This window comes from Bos grunniens, chromosome 5 (genome assembly GCF_055505025.1).
Source record: "Bos grunniens cultivar Pamir isolate PY7600 chromosome 5, Bosgru_T2T1.0, whole genome shotgun sequence".
NCBI lineage: Eukaryota > Metazoa > Chordata > Mammalia > Artiodactyla > Bovidae > Bos > Bos grunniens.
The window spans coordinates 95,388,689-95,402,146 of NC_141169.1; the positions used below are offsets into that span (position 1 = coordinate 95,388,689).

Genomic DNA, 13,458 nt, shown 5'->3' on the forward strand with positions numbered 1-13,458 from the left:
ATCTTAAAAAAATGATGCAAATGAACTTATTTATAACACAGAAATGGACTCACAGATATAGAAAATAAGTTTATGGTTACCAAAGGGGAAATGAGTGGGGCGGGGGATGAGGGATAAATTAGGAGCTTGGGATTAACAGATACAAAACAAAAGAGAAAAAAAGAAAAACATTCAGAGTGTAATGAAGACTTGTCAAGACAATTCTATACTCAATATTTGTACCCCAAATCAAGTTAAATTGGTCAGTGATAGGGTAGGTAAAGTTTATTTTAGCTTTATATTTTAGCCATATCTCAATCTTAGTTTCTTGTTTAAATAAATATATACGTATCTCCCAACCACTATTTCCTCCCCACCAGCCTTCCTATTCTTAAAAGAGTAGTCTCTAGATTTGCAGGGAATTGTGGAGAATATGTACAGGAACTAAAATATCTGGTGGGTTGTGTGAAGGCTATCGAATGTAACCTAAACCTAGGATTTCCATTTCACTCAAGTCTTCCCTGGTAGCTCAGCTGGTAAAGAATCTGCCTGTAATGCAGGGGACCCCAGTTTGATTCCTGGGTTGGGAAGATCCACTGGAGAAGGGATAGGCTACCCATTCCAGTATTCTTGGGCTTCCCTTGTGGCTCAGCTGGTAAAGAATCTGCCTGCAATGAGGGAGACCTCGGTTTGGTCCCTGGGTTGGGAGGATGCCCTGGAGAAGGGAAAGGCTACCCACTCCAGTATTCTGGCCTGGGGAATTCCACAGTCCATGGAGTAGCAAAGAGTCGGACATGACTGAGCAACTTTCACTTTCACTTTCTGGGATATCCAGAGAACTCACTATCTCTGGGAAGCCTAAAGAAAAGAAGATGGTGTTGATGGGCTTTATGTAAATGGACTTCAAATGAAGATAATAAATCCTGAAATGCATACAGACAGAAAGTGTTATATGATAATATTGTGCTGTGCTGTGCTAAGTTGCTTCAGTCTTGTCTGACTCTGTGCAACCCCATGGACTGTGCAGCCTTCCAGGCTCCTCTGTCCATGAGATTCTCCAGGCAAGAATACTGGAATGGGTTGTCATGCCCTCCTCCAGGGGATCTTCCTGACCCTGGGATCGAACCTGAAGCTCCTGCAGCTCCTGCATTGCAGGCAGGTTCTTTATCACTGAGCCACCAGGGAAGCTCACAATAATATTCAGTTCAGTTCAGTTCAGTCGCTGTGTCTGACTCTTTTCGACCCCATGAATTGCAGCACGCCAGGCCTCCCTGTCCATCACTAACTCCCGGAGTTCACTCAGACTCACGTCCATTGAGTCAGTGATGCCATCCAGCCATCTCATCCTCTGTTGTCCCCTTCTCCTCCTGCCCCCAATCCCTCCCAGCATCAGAGTCTTTTCCAATGAGTCAACTCTTTGCATGTGGTGGCCAAAGTACTGGAGTTTCAGCTTTAGCATCACTCCTTCCAAAGAACACCTAGGACTGATCTCCTTTAGAATGGACTGGTTGGATCTCCTTGCAGTCCAAGGGATTCGCAAGAGTCTTCTCCAACATCACAGTTCAAAAGCATCAATTCTTCGGTGCTCAGCCTTCTTCACAGTCCAACTCTCACATCCATACATGACTACTGCAAAAACCATAGCCTTGACTAGACAGACCTTTGTTGGCAAAGAAATGTCTCTGCATTTTAATATGCTATCTAGGTTGGTCATAACTTTCCTTTCAAGGAGTAAGTGTCTTTTAATTTCATGGATGCAATCACCATCTGCAGTGATTTTGGAGCCCACAAAATAAAGTCTGATACTGTTTCCACTGTTTCCCCATCTATTTCCCATGAAGTGATGGGATCAGATGCCATGATCTTCGTTTTCTGAATGTTGAGCTTTAAGCCAACTTTTTCACTCTCCACTTTCACTTTCATCAAGAGGCTTTTGAGTTCCTCTTCACTTTCTGCCATAAGAGTGGTGTCATCTGCATATCTGAGGTTATTGATATTTCTCCTGGCAATCTTGATTCCAGATTGTGTTTCTTCCAGTCCAGCGTTTCTCATGATGTACTCTGCATGTAAGTTAAATAAGCAGGGTGACAATATACAGCCTTGATGTACTCCTTTCCCTATTTGGAACCAGTCTGTTTTTCCAGTCTGGTCCTAACTTGCTTCCTGACCTGCATACAGGTTTCTCAAGAGGCAGGTCAGGTGGTCTGGTATTCCCATCTCTTTCAGAATTTTCCACAGTTCCTACCTAATTTTGTCAAAAACCCTCATGAAGGAGGCTTCTCTGTAAAGGTTTGCAATTTTCCCTTCTTTCCCAGCCCCCACTAGAGTGTAGCAAAGAAGAATGTTAAATTTATATTAGAATGTGTTTTAATGGTCCTATTAAGTACTTTGTGTTACTTTTTCTTTGAATGTTGCTTTTACTGCAAAATCCTAAGGAAGAGCAGAACTTGCCACAAGTAAGAAAGAAGCCTTTTTCACACCTTGCATTTCCTTTCTATTTGCCTCCTTCCACTGTCAGTGAATTGATTGAAAATAGGTTATGAGCACAATTTATCTTATCCCTTATTTGGCTAAGACATTTTGATCTCCCGAGGGTCAAAGGGTCAGTTTTTTCTGTTCAGATACAATTTGTTTAAAAGCATGATAATTAAATCTTCCTACACACAACAAGATCTAATGATATCAAAGCACCAATGCAGTCAATGCAATTGCAGACATGGCCTTGGGGATACAGATCATTCCTGGCCTGGCTAGAGGTTGGTGGAACTGATTCATCTGCCATAACAACCCTTCAGCCTTTGGAAGACAAGAGCAGGATCAGCATTATTGACCGTCTTACATGGTAGGATGTTTGTATAACGATTTTTACATCGGTTCAGTGGAAGGTCTGCAGCAAAGTGTGGAATATCCAGTCCAATCAACTTCAATTCCTGTAAATGACAGAAAAAATTTAAGATTCCATCAGAGGGATTATTTGATAGAAGTCATTTGCAAAGAATAAGAAGAAAAATATTAAAAGTTAAGAGTGGAAAAGTGTAGCCAGTATGTTGTACAGTATAGAGTTTCCTTAAAAACTAAAAACAGAGTTACCACATGATCCAGCAATCCCACTCCTGTGGAACTGGATTATTGTCCACACTGGATTATTGCTCATAGTGGATTATTTTTCACTTCTTGCCTCTAATAGAACTACCACAATGATCACACCCCTTTGTCTTATGATGTTGCAGGGGCTTCCCTGGTGGCTCAGATGGTAGAGAATCTGCCTGCAATGCAGGAGACCCAGGTTTCATTCCTGGGTCTGGAATACCCTCTGGAAGAGGAAATGGCAACCCACTCCAGTATTCTTGCCTGGAGAATCCCATGGACAGAGGAGTCTGGTGGGTTATAGTCCATGGGGTCACAGAGAGCAGACACAACTGAGTGACTAACACTTTTACTTTTCTTTCAGCTCCCTTTTGAAACATCTCCATTCTACTGCTGTCACCTTGCTTTGGGCCAACGAAGTTGGGTGGAACTCATGTCCAATCTGAAGCTTTAAATGTGTTTGCTCAGCTTGATTTGCTTGCCTGGGCTTCTGCCATATGGTGGAAAAGAATGTGCCCAGAGAAACTGCTAATCCCAGGATGAGAAGACGCATGGAACAGACCTGACCCTGACTCACAGCCTGAAGCAGAACCATCTCAGCTGTCCCCCAGCCCCACGAGGGAGAGAAATAAGTGTTGTAGGTCACCGAGATTTTGAGGTCATGTCTTACGTAGTTTTACCACAGTAGTGGCTGACGAATGTAATACATAAATATCTTGGATAGCTAGGTGATCCCTGAGAGAAGGTAAAAATTGTGTGTTACACTCTCAGGGTGTGGAAGATTGGGAAACAGATATGTTTCAGAGTTTTCAGGAATACAAGGTAACTTGAAATTTATGCACTTTGCAAAAATATTTCCTATTCTATGAGAAATTGTAGGTATTTCTCCTATAAGCAATGAACTTTCAAGAAAGTATAATGAAGGAGAGAGTGAGGAACAAAAAGTATGCAACACTCTCCATGTTACAAGATATTGGATTGACAGTCACTAGAAGTCTGTCTGTTCTATGATCTGTTGGATCATAGAAAGAGCAAGAGAATTACAGAAAAACATCTACTTCTGCTTCATTGACTATGCTAAAGCCTTTAACTAGGTGGATCACAACAAACTGTGGAAATTCTTAAAGAGATGGGAATACCAGACCACCTGACCTGTCTCCTGAGAAACCTGTATGCAGGTCAAGAAGAAACAGAACCAGATGTGGAACAACAGATTGGTTCCAAATTGAGAAAGGAGTACATCAAGGCTGTATATTGTCACCCTGCTTATTTAACTTACATGCAGAGTACATCATGAGAAATGACGGGCTGGATGAAGCACAGGCTGGAATCAAGATTGCCAGGAGAAATGTCAATAACCTCAGATATGCAGATAACACCACCCTTATGGCAGAAAGTGAAGAGGAACTAAAAAGCCTCCTGATGGAAGTGAAAGAGGAGAGTGAAAAAGCTGGCTTAAAACTCAACATTCAGAAAACGAAGATCATGGCATCCAGTCCTATCACTTCATGGCAAACAGATGGGGAAACAGTGGAAACAGTGACAGACTTTATTTTCTTGGGCTCCAAAATCACTGCAGATGTAACTGCAGCCATGAGATTAAAAAGCATTTGATCCTTGGAAGAAAAGCTATGATATACTTAGACAGTGTATTAAAATGCAGAGGCATTTCTTTGCCAAAAAAGGTCCATATAGTCAAAGCTATGGTTTTCCCAGTAGTCAAGTATAGATGTGACAGATGGACCATAAAGAAGTCTGAGCTCCAAGGAACTGATGCTTTTGAACTGTGGTGTTGGAAAAGACTTTTGAGAGTACCTTGGACAGCAAGGAGATCCAACCAGTCCATCCTAAAGGAAATCAATCCTGAGTATTCATTGGAAAGACTGATGCTGAAGCTGAAGCTCCAATACTTTGGCCACCTAATGTGAAGAGCCAACTCACTAGAAAAGATCCTGAGGCTGGGAAAGATTGAAGGCAGGAGGAGGAGGAGATGACAGAGGATGAGATGGTTGGATGGCATCATCAACTCAATGGACATGAGTTTGAGCAAGCTCCAGGAGATAGTGAAGGTCAGGGAAGCCTGGAGTGCTGCAGTCCATGGGGTCACAAAAAGTCAGACGCAACCGAGCAACTGAATAACAACAAAGAAATCTGGTAATGAAACTGCAAAATAAGGATGGAGCAGTAGTGGGTGGGCGAACCCTTCCATGAAAATAGGAACATTCAAATATTTGCTTGTGTGTATCAGGACTATTATAAATTCTGTTATCAGAAACTGCATTGTTATAGCAATTTTTATATATACAGACAACCAACATACCTCAGAAAGTCTACATTACTGGAAAAGGGGATTTCTGAGCTGTTATGTTATGTGTGTGGAAGGAAACAAGGGGTTGGAGTCAGACTACCTGAATTTGCCCAGAGGCATCATTTATGCTGTGGTCTACAAGAATGGTGCTCCCTGGAGTTGTGCAGTGCATAACCAATGCAGCAGATCCCGTACAAATCTGAAGGCAATATTATGTAACCATATGTCTAGGTAACCGACCACAAATGGGGTTACATAGATAGTATGCATTTTTCTAAATGACTATTAAGTGAAGAAGTATAGACACCACTTGCTGGAAATTTTATTTACTTACATGGGATGCTGGGGCTTCCCCAGTGTCTCAGCAGTAAAGAATCTCCTTACAATGCAGGAGACGCAGGAGACACAAGTTTAATCCCTGGATCGGGAAGACTCCCTGGAAGCGGCCATGACAACTCACTCCAGTATTCTCACCTGGAGGGTCACATGGACAGAGGAGCCTGGCGGGCTATGGTCCATCGGGTCGCAGAGAGTGGACACAACTGAAGCGACTGAGCCTGCACAGGATGCTACTCTTCATGATTCCTCCCAATTATTACTTCAAAGAATCAGAAGCTGGAGGAATACTTTTCAGGGGAAGGAATTTTGGAGCACCTTTGAAAGACTTTTGAGAGGAGCTGGAGACATTTGATCATGTTTTGAGAAATTGAACAGGGAAACTGTGTGTGTGTGTACGTGTGTGTGTGTATTTATGTGCCTTTAGTGTCTTGATTCAAGTGCTCATGCAAAGCAAATATTGTAGACACCCAGTTCTTGGGATTCCTGCTGCATCCACAAAGAAGTTTGTCGGTAGCTTAGGGTGTGTGTTAAATGAAATTGGAATGCAAGCTGTAGACGGCATGGATAAATTGACTTGATTATCCAGATTTCTCTCTTCCTTTGATTTTTTTAAAAAATCATTTTTGGCTATTCAAGCTCACAAAATGTCAAGCTCTTGGCCCAAGTCGAAGTCAATCTCAAGACCAACAGTGCTGACTTTGATCTGCAATTTACACATTTGGGTGTTTTTCCTATCTCAGTCAAAATCCTTGTTTGCCAAATGCCATCAAACAGAAGTTTGTCATTTTTCCTTTATAACTGTTTTTTTTTTTCATTTTAAAAATGATTGTCAAAGACTGATAATATTGTTCTTGTAAGAACCAAAACTTATTTTTAGCAAACTTCAACCTAACCAGTGTTATTTTTAAGTTACCTCCTTTTGGCAGCTCTAAGCTTAAATGATGTTTCCTTTGCTTAAAGTATTTTGGAAACATAACTCCTTTGGGGAGTCTTTATAGATAAAACTGTCTAAATTTTCATCTATTTCATTTAAATAAAGTTATATAAATAAATTTATTTATTTATGTAAATACCTGGTTTATTTTGGTGGAGCACTTATAAAGGGTGTGCATGTATGCCCAGTTATGTCTAACTCTTTGTGACTCCATGGAGCCCGCCAGGGTCCTCTATCCATGGGATTTTCCAGGCAAGAATGCTGGAGTGGATTCCATTTCCTCTGCCAGGGGATCTTGCCAACCTAGAGATCGAACCTGTGTCTCCTGCATTGGCGGACTGATTCTTTACCACTGAGCCACCTGGGAAGCCTTTATAAACTGTAGGGTCTTGAAAAAGTAGGTTAACTAGTTCTCTCATTGTTTAATTCTCTGTAACCTGTTGTTAGTTTAATTATGTGTAAGATAAGGTTAATAATTTTTCCATACCTTTCTGATATATGGTGACTATCATACGGAATGATTAAGCTTAGTTAATATCAACGCAACACTTACTGATCATGACTGAAATGCTTCTGCTAGGATTCTTTGTTTTGCTTTGTCTGGCTCCATTATTTCTCCCTCCTTTGCCATTTGTGCTAACTGTACAACTCTCTCCGCTAAGCCCTCACTTTGCAGACAGACTGATCAACCACAGGAAAAGGCCTCCGGTATGAAAAGAAACTGTGGAAACAGATTGAGAGCGAGCACTGGAGCACATATGGGAGCTGACTAGCTGATAGAACTTTAATTGTGTGTTGCCTTCCTGCTATAAATGCCTAAAGTTGATAAGAGACGTTTAATTGGCTGAACACTGTAAATGTAAATTGCCAAAGTTAAATTGCAGCAAAGCAGGGAAGGCAAGGGTACACAAAATGCCTTGCAATCTTTTGTAATTTAGCCTGTCACTAGGTAGGAAATTAAATACTAAGTTTCTAGCCCAGTAGCTTCGCAGTTATTTTCTTTCCAGCCAGATGGAAACTCCAGTGGCTTAAATCTTCATGAACGCAAAGTATGAGGTGATAGCCTGAAACCCACATACATAATTTTTGAATTTTCTTTTGCCAGTTTTGTTTCTAATATAATTTATCATTGTGGGTTTTTTCCTAGGTTACTCAGTCATCTATCGTGGGCTAAATCTGATCCCTCCAAAGATATGTCCATATTGGAACCTTGTTAAGAGAGAGTCTTTGCAGTTGTAATTAAGAATCACAAGATAAGATCATTCTGTATTATCTAGATGGGTTCTGAAGCTAATGGTAAGTGTCCTTATAAAAGTCCCAAGGAGGGACTTTCTTGGTGGTCCAGTGGTTAAGGCTCCAGGCTTCTAATGCAGGGGATGTGGGTTCAATCCCTGGTCGAAGAAGTAAAGTCCCACATGCCATGTGGCATGATCAAGAAAAAAAAAGATGGAGGCAATGTCCAACATTAAATAAGAGTAAAATAAAACAAAATAAAATATAACAGAATAAAAGAGAGAAGAAGAGAGCCATATGAGGATGAAGGCATTGATTAGAGCTATATATAGCTACAAGCCAAAGATGCCTGGGTCCACCAGAAGCTGGAAGAGACAAAGAGAGATACTCCCCTTGAGCCTTTGGAGGGAGCATGGCCTTGCTAGCACTTTAATTTTAGATATCTGGCCTCTAGAACTGTGAGAAAGTACATTTCTATTGTTTTAAGTAATCATGATTATGGTAATTTGTTGTGGCAGCCCCCTAGAAAACTAAGAGAGTGACTGAAGCCAGTGGCAGTCTGTGTTGTGCTGGCTGTGTTTGAAGCATACAGTCTTGAAAATCAGAGCACAAACACACGCACTGTGTTTGTCAGGTTGGGTTGCCATAAAAAAATACCACAGGCTGAGCAGCTGGAACAGAAATGCACTTGTCATAGCTGTGGAAGCTAAGATGTCCAAGAATACGGCACTGGCAAGGTAAGTTTCGGTGGTGGCTTCCCTGGTGGCTCAAATGATAAAGAATCTATCCGCAATGTGGAGTCCTGGGTTTGATCCCTGGGTCAGGAAGATCCCCTGGAGAAGGGAATGGCTACCCACTCCAGTATTCTTACCTGGAGAATCCCATAGACAGAGGAACCTCATGGGTTATAGTCCATGAGGTTGCAAAGAGTCAGACACTACTGAGCAACTAACACACACACACACATATAGGTGCGTGTGTGTGTGTGTGTGTGTGTGTGTGTGTATAATGTACACTAAGTCTAACTGTAAGTGACTAACATTTTCACTTTCACTTCAAAGTAGGTTTCATTGTGAGGCTTCCCTTTGTTTGTAAGTGGCCACCATCATGGCTGTGTGCTTCCATGATCTCTTGTTCATGTGTACATGGTGGGCATTGGGAGGAAGAGGCATCCTTCCTCGGAGGCATCATTTATGCTGTGGTCTACAAGAATGGTGCTCCCTGGAGTTGTGCAGTGCATAACCAATGCAGCAGATCCCGTACAAATCTGCCTTCAATTAAGGAGACCAAGGTTCTCAATCTTTGAGTCAGGAAGATCCTCTGGAGAAGGGAATAGCTACCCACTCTAGTATGCTTGCCTGGAGAATCCCAAGGACAGAGGAACCTCGTGGGTTACAGTCCATGGGGTCACAAAGAGTCAGACACGACTGATGCAAGCGTATACAGCAACAGTTTAGATTTTAAACTGAGTGATAGTCACTCAGTCATGTCCAACTCCCTGCGACCCCATGGACTGTAGCCTGCCAGGCTCCTCTGTCCATGGGATTCTCCAGGCAAGAATATTGGAGTGGGTTGCCATTTTTTAAACTGAACATAATTCAACATAACAATTTTGGGAATAATGCTCTCTCTCTCTGGTTTAGCCACGTGGTTCCAGTAAGAATTCCTGTTCTTCTGTGATTCTGCCCTCCCTGGCTGCAGACAGTGTGAGCTGTTTTATAGATACTGAAACCCCCATCAGGTGGAAGAAGTTAACTATATGATGACTAGACTGTAGCCATGACACAAGCTGCCACAATTTTGAGAATTGGCCTCAAAGAAACAGAAACGAATAGACCCTGGAATTGAAGATTAACTGTACCTAAAACAAACCAAGACGATGCTAGTCAGACCACTAATGACCAGTTTCAAGATGACTGTCAGAACTGACTCCTGTTTCTGCATGTAGCTCCGTCCTTCTGTCTATAAAAGCTCTTGCCCACTGGTCGTCAGTGGGGAGAGTTGGCCTTTGGACAGGCATCCAAAATAAAGCAAACTTGCCTTTCCAACCATCTGGCCTCTAATGGTTTTTGAGCAATTCTACTTTCAGCAACACTCTGAGGCTGTCGGTGGTTCTATAATCCACTATGAGAAAGGGGTTGGACTGGGCCAGAGAAAGTGAGGCCAAGACAGAGAGAGAAGTAGAAATGAGAAATTTCTATTTCTCTAAAGAGGGGTTCTCTGGCCCCTGATTTTAGTCATTTCTGAGTCTCAGCTGCTTCCCTGCTCCCCTCCCGGTGTAGTTACTCAATCCTCCCTTTGATTATATGAGATATCTTAGTTTTCATTTGAACAAGTTCCCTTTATGTTTGGTCTAAACCAGTTTGAATAGTGTTTCTGTCATTCACAGAATTTTTTCTGTCTGAAAAAAAAAAACCATATTTTTTTACTGGAAAATGATTCTCTGAATTTTTTTTAAAACTAGTGATGCAATTCAGAAGCACAGTAATAGCTACACTGGGGTTTGATGGCGTGAACTGAGAGTACTTCAGCAAAGTACTGAAGTTTGCCTGCCAGCAAAGGCAATGACCCTGGTTGTGCCACTGAGATCAAGTCAGCTAGTAGGAATTAGATGACTGCAGCCTTCAACGAAGTTGAAAGTGTACCTGTGCTATATTGTATTGACCAAAAAGTTCATTTGGATTTGTCCTAAAGATGATATGGAAAAATCCAAACAAACTTTTTGGCTAACCCAGTCATTTTCATCACCATGATGAGAATTATTTAGATATTTATTTTCTTTTGAGTTTAGCCTTATGTTTTCTTATAAAAAGCCTCCTTCTTTTGTTGGTATACTTTTCTGAAATATCATCTTCCCATTTTGTTATTGTTTAGCTGCTAAGTCATGTCTGACTCTTTTGTGGCTCCATGGATGGTAGCCTGCCAGGCTCCTCTGTCCATGGGATTTCCCAGGCAAGAATACTGGGAGTGGGTTGCCATTCTCTTCTCCAGGGGATCTTCTTAACCCAGGAACTGAACCTGAGTCTCCCCCATTGGCAAGTGGATTCTTTACCACTAAGTCACCATGGAAGCCCCCAACCCTCCCATAGATCTCCATTTCAAACTGGGTTTCTGTTTTTGAGCATCTGGTGTAGCATTTATAATTTCATATGCCAGCTGCATACAATGGATAACTCAGTCAGGCTTTATGTGACATTTCTCAAGACACAGGTGATAGTTGGGGGCTTTGTATTTGATAATGTATGAGACTCTTCTCATCCTTAAATCCCCTGTTGGGATGAATATCCACACCAGGACTCCTGCTGCTTCTTGCAGAACAAAGCTATTCTTGGCTGGTGCGGGAAAAGAAGAAATGAATATGGATAATGAGGAGAAGGCAGCTTTATTCAACAGCCTAGTGTCTCACAGGAAAAAAAAGCCTAAAAAGCTTTAAAAAAATGACACAATTTAGAAATCACTTTATCTTTCCTGTTCTTTTTGGTCTTCGTGAATCACGAGTCACCTGAGCCTTGCTGTAGAAGGCTCCAGACTGTATGCTGAGCTGTGAAATATGTGAGAAGAAAACCTGGGGACCAGCTGTACCCCTCACACTACAGAGATCCTAGACTCATTTCCATCTACTCTGACACACATTCTTGGATTCAAAGAAAAAAGTGTGCTCCAGAAAAAGGAGATGTCGCTAATTTTGTACTTCTTCTACACAAAGCATGTGTAACTCTCTCCAATTTCTCCAAGAAAAGCAAACAAAACCTCGCATATCCAATAGACTGCCAAACTCCTGAGGTTATAAGAAACACCAGGCTCCTCTATGCTCAGGAGACAAGGGGCTCCAGTCCAATTCATCCACCATCCACACTTACCGTGGCCTAAATGACATGAGAAACGCAGTAAAAATCCCCGGAAAGAGAAATTGTTCTGACTCTCAATCCTCAGTTTGCTTCCCCTCACTTTCCATCCCCTGGTTTTCAGTGCTACTGTGGAAAATGTCTCCTGTTGCCATGTTTGTTCACCCCAGTGCCTACATCTATTCTCTCCTTTCCTTCATTTGTGCCACCCAAACACTGACCTACTAAGGGATGACATCCTTCACTCTGAACCAGCACCCTACACAACTCTGAGCCCAGTGATCATTCTGCCTTTTATGAATCACACTCAGCATTGCCCAGTGAGCAGAGGATTGATGCAGGTACAAGTCTGCCAGTTCCAATGCTCCCAGAGGGCAGGAAATACTTTATCTACTCACCTCAAACTGAAGAGAAAATTTATAGTCAGAGTCTTTGGCCATGTCCTTGATGTACGCATCAAAATCATCCAGTTGAACCGGGCTTTGTCAAACACAAAGAAAAGTACATTTTAAAAATCCTGCTGATAGGTGTCACACAATGTTTAACACCTTACTTCTCAAACATGAACAATTTCCTCGCAGAAAACAGACGTTTTACTTCTCACAGGTTAGCACTCATATTTTTTTAGGGTTAAAATTACCAATCCCTATATAATTAAAAAAGAGAGCCCTATGTGCTTAACTTCCTTGAGATAGGAAAAATCTCTAGATTTTCCACTGACTTTTACTTTAGCAGCAACATATTTCACACACACATATTCATACACACACAGGTATATGTGTTGTTTCTAGAAAACTCCAATTTATAGGGAAAAACAAAGGATTAGCCTGAAGACCTGTTTGAATTATAGTTTTACTTTATTTACTTAACTCTCCTGAGATTTAACATGCTCATCTATGAAATATCATAGGGACACTTACATCGCAAGGTTGACATTTGTATATCATAGACACTTGTAAATTTAAACGGTTTGACAAAGGCAGGGAATTTTGTCTCCCCAGAGAAAAGGCTGGAAGCACATCTCCAGGGAGTTCCCAGTGCCTCGCTCAGAGAGGGCTGTGTTCAGAGCCTTGCACATCTCTAGAAGTCTCAAAACTGTTCGTAAATAAAATAAGGTAGCACATCCGACTTTACATTTCTGCATATGCCACAGAAGTTCCCGCCTTGTTTTTGTTTTGTGGAATAAGAATTCAGTTCTATTTTCTGTAGTTGTCTCTAGCTGCTTATCTCTTCTAGGGCTTACCTGTCCCAATCTGTTCTTGGAGCTTCTGCAGGACACAGCCCTCTGTCACCTAACCCAAGCCTTTCCACCTTACCAGTGTCCACAGAGTTAGCCTTTCTCTCAGTCTTGCTGCAACTTACTCAGCTTATGTCATCCACCTGTAGTCTTATTTCTTATTAGCAAATACATAGCATATAATAGATATTTGTTCAAAGTTGTTAATTAGCTCCTCTGATTTATTTATGTTAAGATTTTAGTAGATTTTAAGGGTATTATGCCTCCTAGATAATACAAATTGTAATGGTTTTATTTAATAATAATAACACTGACTGGTACCCTTAAGTGTGTGTGTGTGTGTGTGTATGTGAAAATCGCACCAGGGAAGCTCTGTACCCTTAAAACATACTATAAACTGTAAATATGCTTATGCGTTATCTTGCTTGGTTGATGGTTGAGGTTAGACATGGAGAACGTTAGCCTCATGCTTGGGCTTTCCTGGTGGCTCAGATGG

General features: G+C 41.5%; 1 protein-coding gene across 4 annotated transcripts in view; it reads right to left on the reverse strand.

The window, feature by feature from the left end:
• The window catches only part of PTPRO (protein tyrosine phosphatase receptor type O), a 259,746-nt gene that overhangs the window by 19,808 nt on the left and 226,480 nt on the right, over positions 1 to 13,458 (reverse strand). For all 4 annotated transcript variants that reach the window (XM_086404083.1, XM_086404084.1, XM_086404081.1 and 1 more), the window contains 2 exons: positions 12,124 to 12,205; positions 2,819 to 2,909 (listed from right to left, as the gene is read on the reverse strand). In XM_086404083.1, the coding sequence (XP_086260209.1) occupies positions 2,819 to 2,909; positions 12,124 to 12,205 (173 nt within the window). The remainder of the gene's footprint in view (positions 1 to 2,818; positions 2,910 to 12,123; positions 12,206 to 13,458) is intronic.